Raw genomic sequence first — 18,414 nt, forward strand, 5'->3', positions numbered from 1 at the left:
CCTGCACAAAAATAAACCCAAAAAAGATGATTTTTTTTCAGTGGATCAGATTTTTCTCAATTTGACCATTTTGTCAATGAAGAGTTGGAAAAACAAATTGGTGCATCCGTGTAATTCCAATGAATAAAAAAAAAAGATAAATTTAAAAATAAAACTTATGGAATAATTGCTTAAAAATCTGGGAAACAAATGGATTTTTTTGTTATTTTTCCCCATTCAATCCTTAAATTCTGAGATAATTGAATTAAACTGAAAAAATGGGAGAGGAGGATTGGTGGGAGCTGAGTGCTTAAAGCAGGATTGGAGTGAAATGAGATTTAAAACTAAAAGGTTGGACAAGATTTCAATGAAATCATTTAATAATAAGAAATTGTACGAGATTTCAGTGAAATATTTCTATTTATTGGGTGAAATTTGTGTGGGTTGACTTCAGATTTAGGCTCAGGTTGTGGCTCTAGACATTGTAATATTTATTAATTTAATTATTTATTCATTTGTTAATATTTTTTTGCCCAAGTTTGGGCTTTTCCTGAGGATCACAGAAATCCTTTCATCCCAGCAGGGAAAAAAAAATAAAAAAAAATAAAAAATAATAATAAAAAATAATAAAAATTAATTTTTAAAAATAATTAAAAAAAAAAAAAGGAAAAAAAATTGCTTTTGATTTTCCTGTGGATTTCAGGGAAGGAAATTTTGAAACAGATTTGAAACTTTTGGAAAACAGAGAAATAACATCCTGATAAATCCTGATGTTAGAAACTTGAAAAAGTTTGGGGAATATATTGTATTTTTTATTATAGGGAAAAAAAAAATCTTGAAATTAGAGCCACAGACCATTCCTGGGAAAGCAGAGTTCTGCTTTTTTTAAATTTTAATGATAATAAAGAGATTTAATTGGACAAAATAACCCAAAACCTGTTGATTAAAACACTTTTCAGCTGGTAAAAAACTAACCCAATGCTAATAATCCATAACAGAACCCTCAGTGATGCACCAAATTGTATATTTTATATATATTTCCTATATTTTATACAACTTTAACCTCCAGAGGATTTAATTCCTTTTTCAAAGGTAACTTTTTCCTGTTTAAAGAGAGAAAATCTTGAAATCTGAGCCCCAGAGCTTTCCTGCGAAAGGAGAATTCTGCTTTTTTTAATTTTAATGATAATAAAGAGATTTAATTGGACAAAATAACCAAAATCTATTGTTTTACCTGTTGATTTAGCCTAATTTACCACTTTCAGCTGATAAATAATTAACCCAAATCTAATAATTCATAACAGAATCCCTCAATGATGCACCAAATTCTATATTTTATATATATTTCCTATATTTTATATAACTTTAACCTTCAGAGTACTTAATTTCTTTTTCCAAGGTAACTTTTTTCCTATTTAAATGGGGAAATCCAAGTGAAAATTGACTTTTTTCCTTCTCCCATTGCTTTTAGCTGGCACTTCAATGGAAATCTGATTATTAATCACTTGTACTCTACTCAAAATAACCCAAATTTCCTTGGACAGAGTTGTCAGCCTGGATTAAATCAAGGAATAAAATCAGAATATCAAAATTTGACCCAAATTTGATTTTTTTTTTTTTTGCTCCTCTTCTCTTTTAGTGCAAATGGAGGGAGTCAGCCATGACAGGCTGTGATGAATTGCTGCATTTATTGTGGATATTTTAATGGGCTCTTCCCTAATTCCAATTAAACGAGGGAGTAAATTATAATTCACTCACTCAACTGCTTGAGTTCCAAACTGACAGCTCAGCTCTGTCCTGGAGGGGAGCTCAGGGGGATTCCTCTCCCCAAAATTCCTTTTCTCTCCTCCAAAATTGCTGGAATTTGGATAAAAACTTCATCAGGAAGATCTGGTATTCCCAGAGGATTCCCATGGCATTTCAATTTATTTTTAAATTGCTTTTTCTGGTCTAATATTTCCCTTATTTCACCCAATTTTGAGCCTGGATTTATCACTTGGGTGAAATAATTTTTGTGCTACAAAGTTTTTTTACAAAGAGGTTGATTTAGGAAAAAAAAAAAAAAAAAAATTATTGAATGTTCCATCTCAGCTGTGGAAATTTGGGATTTCCCATCCCTGGAATATCCCAAGGCCAGGTTGGACTTGGAACACCCTGAATTAATGGAATTAAATCTCTTTAAGGTCCTTTCTCACCCAAACCATTCCAGAATTTCAGGAATTTACATCCAAATATTTATTCACCCTCAGCAGCAACAGCTTTGAGAAGATACTTTAAATTCTTTTTTTTTTTTTTTTTTTTTTTTTTTTTTTGCTTTAACTCAGTTCCAGCCTGTGCTGGAAACTGTCACCTTGTGAATCCCTGGAAGTTTTGTTTTTTTTTTTTTAACCCATGAAAATACACTTGGAAATTTCATACAAAAGGAGATGATAAATGCAGGTTAAGGTGGGATGTAAATATATATATATTTTTTTTTTTTCCCTCTTTCTGTGCTGTAAATAAATAAAGTTCCTCCAGCCTTGACATCAGGTGGGGTCACACAAGCCACACGTTCCCAGGTGGAAGAAAAACACTAAAATAATTCTGCAGAGAAAGTGAGGCTGAACTCCCAGAATTCACTTTAGGGTGAAATAATCTTGTAATTTCTCTGTCTGTGCCCTTCCCTCGGTGTCCTGACCTGGAAATGCAAAAACTCTGCTGATCTCAGGTTATTATCCTCATTTTTGGGAGGATTATTTTGTTTTCCTCTGTTAAAAATCATATTATTACTATTATTTCTCCTTTTTTTACATTTCTCTCTCCCAGTGATGGCTTCATCCCATTTCCACTTTTTTCCCAGATTCTTGACCAGAAGTTCTATTTTTCAACAAGGTTTAATTTAAAAAAAAATTAGAGGTTTTATTTAAAATTCAAAGTTTTATTTAAAAAAATTACCAAAGGCCACAAGTTAAATTTTTCTTCCTTTCTGATGGGTGAAGCCCTTTAGGATTTATGGTGTATTTTGTTTTCTCCCTGTTAAAATCATATTTTTACTGTTATTTCTCCCTTTTTATATTTTCTCCTCCCTCCCAGTGATGGCTTCATCCCATTTCCACTTTTTTCCCAGATTCTTGACCAGAAGTTCTATTTTTCAACAAGGTTTAATTTTTTAAAAAAATGAGAGGTTTTATTTAAAATTCAAGGTTTTATTTAAAAAAATTACCAAAGGCCACAAGTTAAATTTTTCTTCCTTTCTGATGGGTGAAGCCCTTTAGGATTTATGGTGTATTTTGTTTTTCTCCCTGTTAAAATCACATTATTACTATTATTTCTCCCTTTTTTACATTTCTACTTCCCAGTGATGGCTTCATCCCATTTCCACTTTTTTCCCAGATTCTCTGGTTGAAAAAAGTATTTTATTCAAGATTTTATTTTTTAAAAAATAAACGATGTCAGGAAGAAATTACTTTAATCACGGATATTAAATGGCTGTTTATACCCATTTAAATGGTCATTTATACCAGTTTATAATTAGGGTTAATAAAAATGTGCCTCATTCTAGGCCTGATTTTTGGGATATTTTTAATCCTGGGGGACAGAAAAATCCCTCACTGAGATCAGAACTGAAATAAAATTTTAATTTTCCCCCATGACAAGCTGGAATTCAGTAAACACAACTAGTGGGATCCCAGCAGATGAATTCCTCAGGTTCTTTCACACCAGAAAAAAAAAAAAAAAAAATGGGAGTGAATATTGTTGGCAAATGATTATTGATCTGGACAAGTGTGTTAAAGGCTTCTTGGCAGCCCCGTGTTCCACTTACAATTTACTTTAGTGACAGCTTTTATAAATAAGCCCCGAGCCAGCTCTGGGAAGAGGCAGGTTATTGGTTTTTCCTGGAGACACATTTTGGTGCCGTGTTTGGAAATGGGCTCCCCGTGTTCTCTTCTCTTCTCTCCCGTCAGCACATTTCCTGCAATGTTTATTCTGAAAACTCACTGCCTTTGGCTTCCCTTCCCAGCTTCAAGTGGGGAATTGTTGTGTTAAATGAAATTAAGGTGAGGGGTTGAGTGGGGGCAGGATCAAAGCACTCGGGTCCAGTTTGGTTTGTAAAGATGAGCTTAATAATTGAGTTTTCGAGGAATTTTGGCAAAGAATTCAGTGTTAAATTTGATTTTCAGTGCCTTGTTAAGAGGGTTTGCACTGAAAATCCTGGAAATTTGTAACTCCAGGAAGTGCAGCCCATATTGGTCCTGCTGAGGAAAATTTCCTTCCTGTTAAAATACTCTTTCCACCCATTCCTGTCTTTGTGGTTTCCCCATAATGATCGTTGATAAATCGATAAAAATCTTGAGGATTTTTATTTTGAAGAATTCACTTCCCTTTTCCATGAACTCTGTGCATTTCTGTATTTCAGGTCATACCCTTGGACATAACACTGGAACTCCAGAAGCAAATCATGTCAGAGTTAGAAATTCTCTACAAGGTGTGTGAGATTTTAACCATTGGAATCCTCTTTGCTTCGATTTTCTTGGAGCAGATTTTAAAACAGCTTTTTTTTTTTTTTCTCTCTCTCTCTCTTTTCCCAGTGTGACTCCTCGTATATCATAGGATTTTATGGTGCTTTTTTTGTAGAAAACAGGATTTCATTGTGTACAGAGTTCATGGATGGTGAGTAGCAGATCCAGTTTGCTTTTGATTGCTGAGTAATTAAATGAAGGTGATTTTTTTTTTTGTTTGTTTGTTTGTTTGTTTTTGGTTTTTTTTTTGGTAGAATGACATTTGTAATTAATGTAATTTTTTTGTAAGACTCGAAAATGTGGAGTATTAATAATATTACAGGTTTTAAATAATAATATTGCAGGTAGTTAAAAACAACAACAACAACACCACAAAAAAACCCAAAAAAAAAAAAAAACCCAAAAAAAAAAAAAAACCCAAAAAAAACACAACAAAAACAAAAAAAAAAAACCCACCAAAAATAAAGGAAAAAAAAAGAAAAGAAAAAAAACAGAGCAGGTTGGGATTGAGGCACATTCTGCATTTTTCCCTGCGTGGAACTTCCCTTAGTTTTATGGAAAATGTAAACAGAAGAGAAATAAAGGCAGCCTTAATTTGTGGTTTGATATTTGAGCCTCCCGTGCAATCTGTCCTCGCTGACAAAACAGCTGTTCCTCACTTGTAGTGTTTTGATAGCCAAAACAGCTTTTCCTTTCAAGAAATCTATTAACCCAATGTCCTGGCTGTTTGCAGTGGAAATGGTCTCTTAATTACCAGGCAAGGAGTTATTTTCCAGCCCAGCTGTTTCCCTGTTTGCTGCCGAGTTCTTCGTGTTCCCTCTTATTCCTCACCCCAAAACCATCCCTGACCCCACAGCCTGGAATTACAGAGCCCCTGCTTTGGGAATTTTGGATATTCCTGGAGGAAAAGCAGAGAAAATCCCCTGGTGGGAGCAGTTTTGAGCTTTGCTGGTCTCTGTGAGGCTTTTTTATTTTTTGTGTCTCAGGCTCTTCCCAACTTTCCCTGCTCCTCCCACCAGGATTTCCTCAGGAAGCAGCACTTGCCAGCTTTTCCACAAAAGTTCACTTCAGCTGGGAAAAGATCTCCCAAATAATTCATTTTGTGGCAGAGAAAAAAAAAAAATCCCCAAAGCCATTTGACATCATTGAGCAGCTTCTTCCTTTCTGATGGGTGAAGCCCTTTAGGGTTTATGGTGCATTTTGTTTTCTCCCTGTTAAAATCATATTTTTACTGTTATTTCTCCCTTTTTACACTTTTCCCTCCCCCCCAGTGATGGCTTCATCCCACTTCCACTTTTTTCTCAGATTCTCCTGTTGAAAAAGTATTTTTCAAGAAGGTTTCATTTTAAAAAATGAGAGGTTTTATTTAAAATTCAAGGTTTTATTAAAAAAAAAACCCAAAGCCCACAAGATGAATTTTTCTTCCTTTCTGATGGGTGAAGCCTTTAGGGTTTATGGTGCATTTTGTTTTCTCCCTGTTAAAATCATATTTTTACTGTTATTTCTCCCTTTTTACACTTTTCCCTCCTTCCCAGTGATAGCTGCACCACGTTTCCACTTTTTTCTCAGATTCTCTCGTTGAAAAAAATACTTTATTCAAGGTTTTATTTGAAAAAACACCAAAACCCTTGAATTAAATTCTTCTTCCTTTCTGATGGGTGAAGCCCTTCAGGGTTTATGGTGCATTTTGTTTTCTCCCTGTTAAAATCATATTTTTACTGTTATTTTTCCCTTTTTTTTTTTTTTTTTACTTCTCTCTCCCTCCTAGTGATGGCTTCATCCCATTTCCACTTTTCTCTCAGATTCTCTGGTTGAAAAAAGAATTTTATTCAAGACTTTATTTTTTAGAAATAAATGTCAGGAGGAAAATACTTTAATTATGGATATAAAATGGCTATTTATACCCATTTAAATTGTTATTTATACTTGTTTAAATGGTTATTTATATCCATTTAAATGGCTATTTATATCCATTTAATTGGATATTTATATCCATTAAGTCATGGATATAAATATATTGGACACCACAGAATGGTAGCACCAGCTTTTGGGGGACAAGATTTGGGATGTTTTGGACCTTGAAATCTGATTTTTTGGGATGATTTTATTATGCCCAAGACATTTTTCCACACCTTTAATGTTGATATTCTGAGACTGGGAGGTTTTGGGATACTTTGGACATTGAAATCTGCTTTTTTGGGGTGATTTTGTTATGCCCAAGACATTTTTCCACCCAGTTTGGAGTTCTTTAATGCTGATATTGTGTCACTGGGAGATTTTCTGATATTTTGTTGCTGTTATTTTCTGAGTATTAACTCTACAATCAAAAATGAGGAACAAAACAGAGAGCCCTGAGCTCTTTCCTTGTGTTTGTGCAGAATTTGGGAGGTTTTTAAGGGCAGTTCTTTCTGACACAATTATTGTTTTATCATTGCTGGTGTTTTTATTAATAACCAAGGCCTGGAAAACCTTTGGGGTTTCAGATCTGGGGCAGAGTTTGATGTGGAACGTGCTGTTTGTCCCTGCAGGGGGTTCTCTGGATGTTTATAGGAAAATTCCAGAACACGTCCTGGGAAGGATAGCAGTGGCTGTGAGTACTCTGGTGGCTTTTATCTCTCATTTTTTCATTGTGGGTGTGGAAAATCTGTGATTTGAATGGACTGCTCCAGGATCTGTGTGATGGAAGGTCCTTCCTCTTTCTTTTTTTTTATTGTGGGTATGAAAAATCTGTGATTTGAGTGGGGCAGCTCCAGGATCTGTGTGATGGAAGGTCCTTCCTCTTTATTTTTTTTATTGTGGGTATGAAAAATCTGTGATTTGAGTGGGGCAGCTCCAGGATCTGTGTGATGGAAGGTCCTTCCTCTTTATTTTTTTTATTGTGGGTATGAAAAATCTGTGATTTGAGTGGGGCAGCTCCAGGATCTGTGTGATGGAAGGTCCTTCCTCTTTATTTTTTTTATTGTGGGTATGAAAAATCTGTGATGTGAAGGGACTACTCCAGGATCTGTGTGATGGAAGGTCCTTCCTCTTTCATTTTTTTACTGTGAGTGTGAAAAATATGTAATTTGGGTGGGCATTGGGGCAGCTCCAGGATCCCTGTGAGAGAAGGATCCTTCCTCTTTCATATTTTAATTGTGGGTGTGGAAAATCTGTGATTTGAATGGACTGCTCCAGGATCTGTGTGATGGGAAGGTCCTTCCTCTCTCCTTTTTTTGGTTTTGGGTGTGGAAAATCTGTGATTTGAGTGGGGCAGCTCCAGGATCTGTGTGATGGAAGGTCCTTCCTCTTTATTTTTTTTATTGTGGGTATGAAAAATCTGTGATTTGAAGGGACTACTCCAGGATCTGTGTGATGGAAGGTCCTTCCTCTTTCATTTTTTTACTGTGAGTGTGAAAAATCTGTAATTTGGGTGAGCACTGAGGCAGCTCCAGGATCCCTGTGAGAGAAGGATCCTTCCTCTTTCTTTTTTTTATTGTGGGTATGAAAAATCTGTGATTTGAGTGGAGCAGCTCAATGATGGGAAGATCCTTCCTCTTTCATATTTTAATTGTGGGTGTGGAAAATCTGTGATTTGAATGGACTGCTCCAGGATCTGTGTGATGGGAAGGTCCTTTCTCTCTCTTTTTTTGGTTTTGGGTGTGGAAAATCTGTGATTTCAGTGGGGCAGCTCCAGAATCTGTGTGATGGAAAGGTCCTTCCTCTTTCATATTTTAATTGTGGGTGTGGAAAATCTGTGATTTCAGTGGGGCAGCTCCAGGATCTGTATTAGGGGAAGGTCCTTCCTCTCTCCTGTTCATCCACACCATCCCCAGTGCTCAGGGGCTCTGGGATTTAGGAAAAAAACCTCTTTTGGAATGTCCAAGGTTCATGGGATGAGGACAGGGATGGGAATTCTCTCCTGTGAGGAAGGGCTGGGATTGTCCAGCCTGGAGAGGAAAAGGATCCAGGGAGACCTTGGAGAACCTTCCAGGGCCTAAAGGGGCTCCAGGAGAGCTGGAGAGGGACTGGGGACAAAGGATGGAGGGACAGGACACAGGGAATGGCTGGAAAAGTGGAGATTTAAATGGGATATTGGGAAGGAATTCCTGGCTGGGCTGGAATTCCCAGATTTGCTGTGGCTGCCCCTGGTTCCCTGGAATGTCCAAGGGCAGGTTGGAGCAGCCTGGGACAGTGGGAGGTGTCCCTGCCATGGCAGGAGGTGACACCTGGATGAGATTTAAGGTCCCTCCCAACCCAAACCATTCCAGCATTCTGTTACACAAATCTGTGTGAAAGGATGGGATCAGTTGAGCGGGATAAAGAAAGAAAAAATAATTTAAAAAAAAGAATTTTCTGGAGGTCTGTGTGGTCACATCCCTTCCTATCAGCATTTCTTCTGAAAGAAAGGGCTTTTAATCACCTTCATTTATTTCAATATTTATTTAATCAGCCTTTAGGCCTTTCTGCTCTCTGTGGTTCCTTCAGGAGGTGATTCAGGAGCTCTGCTGGGGATCCTTTGTCTCGGAGTGTGTGATTTCCATCCTGATTTTCCTTATTTCCATCCTGATTTTCCTTATTTCCATCCTCGCTGTCCTTGTTCTGCCCAGAGGGACCCCCTTGGTTTTCCTTGGAGGGTAAAGTTGGTTCCTGGCACCAAAATTCAGTGGCAGAACAGATTTTTCTGTGTTCTTCTCAAGGCTGGTGATGAGGATGAAGTTTTTCCCTTGGCATGGACTGGTCTCTCACCCCTTTCACACCTGAGCAGCCCCAGGGAAGGGTTAATTGGGGTCATTTTTGGGGTGCTGAGTCTGGGCTGTCAGAAAAACCCTCAAATCTCTTGGGTTTGGTCTTGAGGTGTTGCCAGTGAGATCCTTAAAGCTCATCCTTGGAGCCTTCAGCTGTTAAAAATTCACTGGCCACGATTAAAAACTCAAATTCCAGGCCAACAGAAAATGTAAAAAATTTAAAACAAATCCATCTTTTCCCCAGAGCTGAACACCCAGAGAGGGTAATGACCAAATCTCAGTGGATCTCACCAGGGGAGGGAGAAAACTGCAAAACAATTGCGAAATCTGAGGAATAACTTTGATAACTTTAAGCAGTTTAAAAGCATCACAAAGTTATTCTATCATGTGCCATTTAATTAAGTGCTGGCTTTTCACATTCATTAGACATCAAGCTGACAATTGAAATCCTTTAATCCAAAACACAGGCAGCTATTTAGTCTCTGTTCATTGTAATTCACAGCTCTCCTCTCCTCTCCATTTGTGTGGCCTGCCCAGGGTGATGAACATCCCTCTCTGATGCTGCTTCCTCTGCTGGTTCTGTACCTGGCAGTTCCTCCTGGAATTTCAGTGTTTTTTAGAGGGAAAATCTTTTATCTGTTCTCCCCTCTGGAGCTCTGAGTGGGGAGTTGTTCACAGTTATCCCCATTTTCCTGATGCTGGTGAGGATGGTTTGGTGATCCTGGGGGTGTTCTCCTCCAATTTTCCTCTTATTCCCGATGCTGCTGCTCCAGCCCCACCTTTTATGTCTCCATATCTGGATTTTTAATTTTTTTTTTTTTTTTTTTTGTTCTCCTTAGGGTCATTTTATCCCTGATCAGTCAGTCTGTGATACTGACTCCCTGACATGGATATTTTACTTTTCCTGGTTATTTTATTTATTTTCTGCTTGTGATCCTGACTCCTTGACATGGATATTTCACTTTTCCTACTTATTTTATTTATTTCCTATTTGTGATCCTGACTTCCTGACATTAATATTTCACTTTTCCTGGTTATTTCCTGTTTGTGATTCTGACTTTCTTACATGGATATTTCACTTTTCCTGGATATTTTATTTATTTTCTGCTTATGATCCTGACTCCCTCACAGAGATGTTTCACTTTTCCTACTTATTTTATTTCCTGTTTGTGATCCTGACTCTCTCACATAGAAATTTCACTTTCCCTGGTTATTTTATTTCCTGCTTGTGAGCCTGATATGGATATTTTACTTTTCCAGGTTATTTTATGTATTTTCTGCTTATGATCCTGACTCTGTCACAGGGATATTTCACTTTTCCTACTTATTTTATTTTTTTCCTATTTGTGTTCCTGACTCTCTCACATGGATATTTCGCTTTTCCTACTTATTTTATTTATTTCCTGCCTGTGATCCTGACTTTCTGATATGAATATTTCGCTTTTCCTACTTATTTTATTTATTTCCTGCTTGTGAGCCTGACATGGATATTTCACTTTCACCAGTTATTTTATTTATTTATTGTTACTTTATTTATTTACTATTTACTCACAGGGATACTTCACTTTTCCTGGTTATTTTATTTATTTCCTGCTCGTGATCTGACTCCCTCACATGGATATTTCACTTTTCCTACTTATTTTATTCATTTCCTGCTTGTGATCCTGACTCCCTGACATGGATATTTCCCTTTTCCTGTGTATTTTATTTCCTGCTCTCAGAGCAGAAGGTGAGCACTGAGGCTGAACCAGCAGCTCCTCTGCTCTGGTGCTGGTTTTTGGCGCAGTGGAATTGTTGGAAGGAGGCAGCAGAAACCTTTTGTTTCCCCTGGAATTCCTCCCTGGCCCAGGAATGGCTCCTTGGAGCCTCCCCAGGTTGTGTCTGAGGTGCACCAGAGCTTTTTTTGGGGGAATTACACCCCAATCCTTGGGATTACCCAAATCCTGGCATTGCTGCACAGAGGAGAGGGCCAGACAAAACCTGCAGCTTCCATTTTTTTTTTCCTCCAGTCTGGTTTATTTTTTTCCCTTTCCCCATGTCCAGAGTAATTTATCTTTTACCCTCCCAAGACTTGTCCAGTGCAGGAATCCATGGCAGCTGCGTGCTGAAATGTGTGACCTGCACATCTGCTCCTTGGAATTCCTTCTGTTGGTGCAAGTTTGGAGGTGAAAGCATTTCCAGAGGAAAAGGATGAGGCACGTCCAGGCATTCCCTGCATCCCAGCTCTGCTCTGCCTCCAGCTTTGGCATTTCTGGGTTTGGAATCACTGATCTGGGGGGGATTTTCCCACCTGAATGGTTCTAAATGGGCACCTCTGGGTTTGTCTTTTTCATCTTCTGCCAGAATTTTCATGGATGTGGAGCTGCTGGAGCAATTCCAGAGCTGCTCCAAGGGCTGGAGCCAGGCTGGGAGAGCTGGGAATGTTCCCCTGGAGAGGAGAAGGATCCAGGGAGTCCTCCCAGGGCCTAAAGGGGCTCCAGGAGAGCTGGAGAGGGACTGGGGACAAGGGACAGGACACAGGGAATGGATTCCTGCCCAGCCTGGCCTGGGACATTCCAGGGATCCAGGGGCAGCCACAGCAAATCTGGGAATTCCATCCCAGCCCCTCCTCACCCTCCCAGCCAGGAATTCCTGCCCAATTTCCCCTCCATCCCTGCCCTGTGGCAGTGAGAAGCCATTCCCCCTTTCCTGTCCCTCATCCCTTGGGAATTATCTCTCTCCAGTTTTGTTTTTGGTTCCTTCAGGTGCTCTTGGGCCACAGTTGTGTCACCAATTCCAATTCTCAATTCTCTCAGCCCTTCCCACTGGAGATGTGGAGGGATCTCTGCCTTCACCCTAAAATCCATCCCTGTTCCCTGTTTGAGACACCAGCAGTGAGAAGAGAAAATCCCTCAAAATCTTCTCTCTTTCCTCCTGTGGAGCCCTGGTGCATTTTTTAAAGCAAAACCAGATTTTGGGACTCTGTTCCCACTCCTACTGTGATGCTGCTCCATCCTCACCTGGTCTGGGGGGGGAGCTGTCAAACCCTCTCTCCTCCTTTGCTTTGCCTCTTCCCACATTTATTTTATTTTATATTTTATTTTATTTTCCCCTCCATCCCTGCAGCAGTGACATTGTGCTCGGCGCTCAGAGCGCTGCCGTTGATTGAAGTTCTCCCTGAAAGGATGTGCACTTGAACTGTCAGCACAGGCAGTGATTGACAGCAGGTGGAAGCACTTTTTGTGTCAAGGCTTTGTCAAGGCATTGTTGTTAAAATAAAAAAAATTAAAAAAAAACCTTTGCTGAATGCCAATAATTCCTGCTCCAGCTTCTCCCATCAAAAGATTCTCCCTGGCAGTTGTAGAATGGTATTTAATGCTGGAGAGTCTTTCCCTAATAGGCAAATGGAAGGGGAGGGGATAACGAGGTGAGTCCATTTGGGGGAGCAGATTTACAGCCCAGGATAAAGGGAAAAACTCCTTTTTTTTTTATTCCTTTGTACACCCAGAGAAGCTGAAGGGAGAGTTTGGTTAATTCTGTGGCTTCTCTCAGTGCTCACCCAGCAATAAAGATGTTTAATAACTCACAGCTGTTGATTTATTTAATAAAAAAATCTTTTATTTTTTTTAATGCTTGCCTTAAACCAAATAATTTCCTATGATTTTAAAGATTTTCAATACTCTAAATAATTTTTAATAATCAAAGAGTTTCCTGCTCTGAAAATCCCTTTGCCCATTGGAGGAAGCTTGAAATGTTGCACCTCCTTGATTTATTTTTGCATCGATGCTTTATTATTTTCATTATTATTTAATTATTAATTACTGTTATTGTTATTATTTTTTATGTCAAAACACTGTGGATACAATTTCCATGAGCCATGGGATTATAGAAGGATTAAAGTTGGAAAAAAAAACCCTTTAAGATCATCAAATCCAAGTTTTTTAAAAGGTTTGAGGTGAATAAGCCAAACCTCTGGGCAGGCAGAATTTGACCAAAGCTTTTGTTAAAATTAAAAAAAAAATCTGGTTGGGTTTGGAGTGAGTTTAAGGGAGGAATTATCTCCTGGAACAATTTAATTTGGGATCCACCATCGTTATTTGCTTTACAGGAAGGTTCTGATTCCACCAACATCATTTTTCTTACAGAATAAATTTAAAAATTTGAAAGAGTTTCTAATCCAAGAGGAAAAGCAGAAAATTACTGTGCTCTCTGCCTTCACTCTGTATCATTTTTAGCACTTCTGCTCCACGACTGCAACATAAATAATTTCATTTTTGAGCTACTCAAAGCACAAAACCCATAATTGTCTTGACTGCAGAACTCACCCAACTCGAGCAGTGTCAGAAATGCTTCATTGTGCTGCAGATCCGTGAGGAAAACCTCGTGGAAATGGAATTAAATTTCCCCTCAGAGCTGGGAAGGGTTTAAAAGAGGCACCAGGGGTTGAAATGTGTTGGTTGAAAATTCTGTGCTGGAGTTTTGGAGTTTGGCTTGAGCAGTTCTGGTGGTGGAAGGAGGAAATTTTGAAACCTGCCCAGGTTTAGGAGTTGTATTTAATTCAGGAATTGTGTTTTAAGAGTTGTATTTAATTTAGGAATTGTATTTTCAGAGGGGTTTGTTTTTTTTTTACTTTTAGGAATTGTGTTTTAAGAGTTGTATTTAATTCAGGAATTGCATTTTAAGAGTTGTATTTAATTCAGGAATTGTGTTTTAAGAGTTGTATTTAATTTAGGAATTGTATTTTCAGAGATTTTTTTTTTTTACTTTTAGGAATTGTGTTTTAGGAGTTGTATTTAATTCAGGAATTGTGTTTTAGGAGTTCTATTTCCTTCCAGGAATTGTGTTTTAGGAGCTGTAATTTCTCTGCTGGAGATGCAGGATTTGTTTGGTCTGAAATTAGAGGAGAATGAAGGAATTTTGACAGTTCAGGAGAAAAAGTTCCAACTTTGCACTGAATAAATAAAAGCCTGGAAAGTAAAGGAAAATACAGGATGCAGGAAATGGGAAGAAAGGGAAGGGAGGATGAAGTGGAAGAGGTTATGAAGAGATTTTTTTTGTTTTCTGGCCATTTTCAAGAAGACAAATCATTCCATCCTTTGGCCTTTGTGACTTTTAACACCCCAGCAAGGACAGGTGGATTAAAAACACTTTGAGATGCCTGAAGGGATTCAGTGTGAGCTTCATCTTACAAGTCCTGGCAAAAAAAAAAATAATTAATGTGTGTATTATTAATTTATGTATTAATAAAAGACCTGCTGCATGTTTTTAGCAGAGAGGGAGGTGAAGTCTCCTCTTTTTATGGTCTGATCTCCCACCCCAAATGAAATGTGGATTTTTTCCTATCAGAAATCCCTAAATTATGATTTTTTTAAATTTTTTTTTTCTTTTTACCTAAAGGTTGTGAAAGGCCTGACCTATTTATGGAGTCTGAAGATTTTACACAGAGGTGAGTAGCAGATGTTCTCTGTTTCACCACAAAATTTTCACAGCATTTTTTACCAAGACCAAGCAAACATCTGTTTTGAGTCCTGTGGGGTAATAAAGAATGAATTTTACTCATTAACCTTGCACACTTTCTTGTAAAACATTTCTTTATTGCTCTTTTTCTTGCCCTCCCTCCTCCCCTGAAAAGAATAGGACTGAAGAGAAAAATGATTTTTATGAGGATTTAGAAGCTTGGGAGTGAAAACAGGAAAAATCAGTGTGGAAATTTGATGTTTGGCTGGTTTTGGGAAACAGAAAATAGGCAAGGAATTTGCTTTTCCAAGGAAATTTCAGAATTAATCCAAGGAATTTACAGAAATCTCATGTGATGGCCACAAGTGTTGCTGGAGGCTCAAAAATCACAACTCACTGTCCCCTGCCATGGTCAGGGACACTTGAAGGCTTTAAAGCTGCTCGGACATAAGTCAGGTTTGGTTTTTGGTGTTTATTCTCTTTCCTGCAGCTCATTTGGGGTGTTCTTGTTGAATTTCTCATTCATCCCTTGCTTTTTTCCTGTTAAATTTTGTTTAAAATGTGTCTGTTTGGTAAAAATAATTCAGATCCACCAAAATTTTATATAAAAAAAACCCCAATGTGGAAAATGTTGTTTAAAGGACAAGAGAAGTTCATTCTCCCTACACCAAAATTCCCAAAAAAATAGAAAAAAAAAAAAAAAAAGAGAAACTAATTCCATTTTTAGGGTTTTTAGGTGTGTGGAAGGAGCTGCCCTGGTCCCTGATGTTGCTGTGTAATTCCCACATCTGTTCCCTCATCCTGGGGGCTGCACTAACCCAGGATTTTGATGGATGATGTTTGGTCCTTGCTGTGGTCTGAAGAAAAGCTCAGAAAACTTGATTTTTCATCACTCTTCTGATTTTTTTTCTGGCCTTGCTGGATTGACCCAGCACTGCAGAATGCCAGTTCAAGCAGCTTCCCCAAGAATTGTGTTATTTTACCCATTTTTAGGCTACAAAAGATGTGAATTTCTGTATGTTCAGAGAGGGATGGGATGGCAGGCAGGTGATTATTTCTCCTTCAGCTGTCTCCTGGTTTTTAAAAAGGTGAAAAAAGGAATTTTGACTCCTGAGTTAGTCACTGTCTCAACCAGGGCTGAGCAGAGGAGAATCAGGAATCCCCAAGGAAAAGCTGGAACAAATCCCAGGGCAGGGAATTAAACCCAAAGGAAAAAACAAAACAATGAGCAAATCTTTTCCTGCAGCTCAGACATCTCAGCAAATATTGCAGCTTCACTTCAAAACAAAGCTGACAACTAATGAGGTGATAGCCGTGCATATTAATAAACCCACTTCAAACATAAACATAAGATTAACACCTCCACCACTTCCTTGGAAGATGTGAGAACAGTCCCAATGATAAGTGTGCTCTTTTTCCCCCCCGGAGGATAAGAAGTAGAAATGGAAGGGTAATGAGAAATTAACTTAGATTTAAAAACAGAATTAGCAATTAAACAAGTCTAATGATGTACAAAGTCAAAGTTTGTCTAAAGACAAACCAAAAAAATCTGTTAAGTTCAAGCATAAGTATAGACCCGTGTGCATTTTATCTGCTGTGTTTTGCTTTGTTCACACCTGCTTATTAAAGGAAGTGCAGGAAATCAATGTTACCCACTTGTGTTTAACTGTACCGAGCTGGATTTGCTGTGCTTGGCTCTGGGGGTGTTTCTTTAGGTTATGTGTGTATTTATTTTGTGGTTTGAACACCTCAGTTTCCTGGTTGGGTTTTAAATTGAAGTTCTGGGAGTGTTGCTGGTTTGAAAGGAGGGAGAATTGAGGGTGTGGAGATGTGTTCTGTGGCAGGAGGAGGTTTGGGCAGCACTCAGACCATCTCCTTTCCCCCCAGGATATCAGAAATCCAAGGATTTTCCACTTCTCTTTGTTCTGGGAGGTGCTGCCTGGCACTGGAGCAGTGTTCCCATCTTCTCAGCAGTGACTGTTTGCTGAGGATTTCACCAGGGATGTCCAGAGCTGCAGATTTGACTCTCCCCCCTCTCCTATTTTACCTCTGGGGTGTATAATCAGCATTGAGGCCACAGACACAAATCCTGGGCTGTTTGTGGATTTATCCACCTGGGGTAGTGGGAGCTGTCCCTGCCCATGGCAGGGGGGGACAGAATGAGCTTTGAGGTCCCCTCCCAGCGGAGCCATCCCAGGATTCTGTGTTTCCATACCTTTATTTATATCTCTGTGTATAGATAAACACAGGCTTGCCCACTCATGGACGACTTAAGGCTTATTTAAAAAAAAAAAAAAAAAAAAAATAATCCTGGCCTCTGCCAAACCACGCTGCTGCCTTCCTTGAACCTGGCCTGTTGCTGTTTGCTGTTTTTAAAAGCCAGGAGAAGTCAAGAGCCAGCTTTTAAAGCATCTCAGGGCTTTTTTTTTTTTTTTTTTTTTTTTTTTCTCTCCCTCACACAATCATGAATCTGTTTGCTTTTCAATGCCACCAACGAGTGAAACGTTGGGTGTTCAAAAAGCTGCACCTCTGATGGTTCTATTTACTGGTGAGTAAGAGCTTGGAGGTCCTGTTTGTTTGTGGAGAGGTGAAACTACTCAGGCAGCTCCATCAGGAGGAGAACTTGTTCATCCTCTATAATGACGCTTCATAGAAATCATTTGTATTAAGCAAGCCCTGGTAATGGGAGCATAATGACCCCTTTTGGCTCTTGTTTAAATTCTTTCACTTCTCAACACTAATATTAATCACAAGCAGATGGTGCAGAACATTATTTATGCACACTCGTTTCCCAAACCCAAAAAAAAATATTTAACCCATTAACTGGAGTGGGTGATGAGACCAAAAGGCTGATTTGCTGATGAGCTGATGTTCCTCCCTGCTTTCAGCATCTGATATTTTTTTTTTCCGAGGAAATGAGCAGAGCCACTGGAATGTGCAGCAGATATTTGATGAAATTCCCTGATTTTGTGGTGCTGTTGAATTCTGCTGGAAGGACAGTTTGGATTTGCTCTCCCAGGGTTGGTTTGACTGCCCCTTGCTCTGTGCAGTCCCCAACCTCCCCTGCCCAATTTTTAATTTACCCACTGCTTCTTTCCTTTTAGGATTTTCTCCTGTTTTCAGCTTCGTTTTTGGAAGGATTTCAGGATCCTTTCTGTTAAAATTAAAAGCAGAACTAGTCAAGCTCAGTTTTCCTCTAAAAGTTGGGATCAGCTGGACATATCCAGGAATATGAACATTCCCTGAGTGCTGCAGCTCCTGGGGCTGGGCTCATTCCACCCCCAGCCAAGCCCAGCTCAGGGGTGGCTCCCTTTTTATAGGAACCAGGATTATTCTGCACCTTGTTCTGCTCAGGATTCAGGAGAGGGAGCCTCTGGTGTGCTCAGCACTTCTGCTTGGATTTAGCAAAGTCACTCATCTCCAGAGGAGGCAAAACTCCATCAAAAGTGCAGCATCTTCCTGAAGATGGAGATGAGCAAACACAGACTGAGGCTCTGGATGCTCAGGATTGGGGGGGAAATGACAGAATTTACAGAAATTACAGAAATTACAGCACCAGCAGCGTTGATCCCTCACTTTAAAAGCACTGATCCACCTGGGGTGTGTAGGAACCATTGAATGCTCTCATTTTTAAATGTGGATTTTTAGCTCAAATACAGGCGAGCGTTTAATCAGCTCCTTAATTGAGGTTCTCCATTTCTCCATCGCAGAGACAAATTAAAGCAGCTCCTGTGGTACCAGGAAACAGCTGCTAAAGCAAGGCAAACCTAATGATA

The 18,414-nt window shown here is 38.9% G+C and overlaps 1 protein-coding gene across 2 annotated transcripts in view; it reads left to right on the plus strand.

The window, feature by feature from the left end:
• MAP2K5 (mitogen-activated protein kinase kinase 5) overlaps positions 1-18,414 on the plus strand; it is a gene marked incomplete at its 5' end in the record, with an annotated part of 132,505 nt that overhangs the window by 43,991 nt on the left and 70,100 nt on the right. For both annotated transcript variants that reach the window (XM_083870730.1, XM_083870731.1), the window contains 4 exons: positions 4,376-4,444; positions 4,548-4,629; positions 7,007-7,068; positions 14,579-14,627. In XM_083870730.1, the coding sequence (XP_083726856.1) occupies positions 4,376-4,444; positions 4,548-4,629; positions 7,007-7,068; positions 14,579-14,627 (262 nt within the window). The remainder of the gene's footprint in view (positions 1-4,375; positions 4,445-4,547; positions 4,630-7,006; positions 7,069-14,578; positions 14,628-18,414) is intronic.

The sequence above is a fragment of the Zosterops lateralis genome (assembly GCF_965231275.1).
Source record: "Zosterops lateralis genome assembly, chromosome: 13".
Lineage (NCBI taxonomy): Eukaryota > Metazoa > Chordata > Aves > Passeriformes > Zosteropidae > Zosterops > Zosterops lateralis.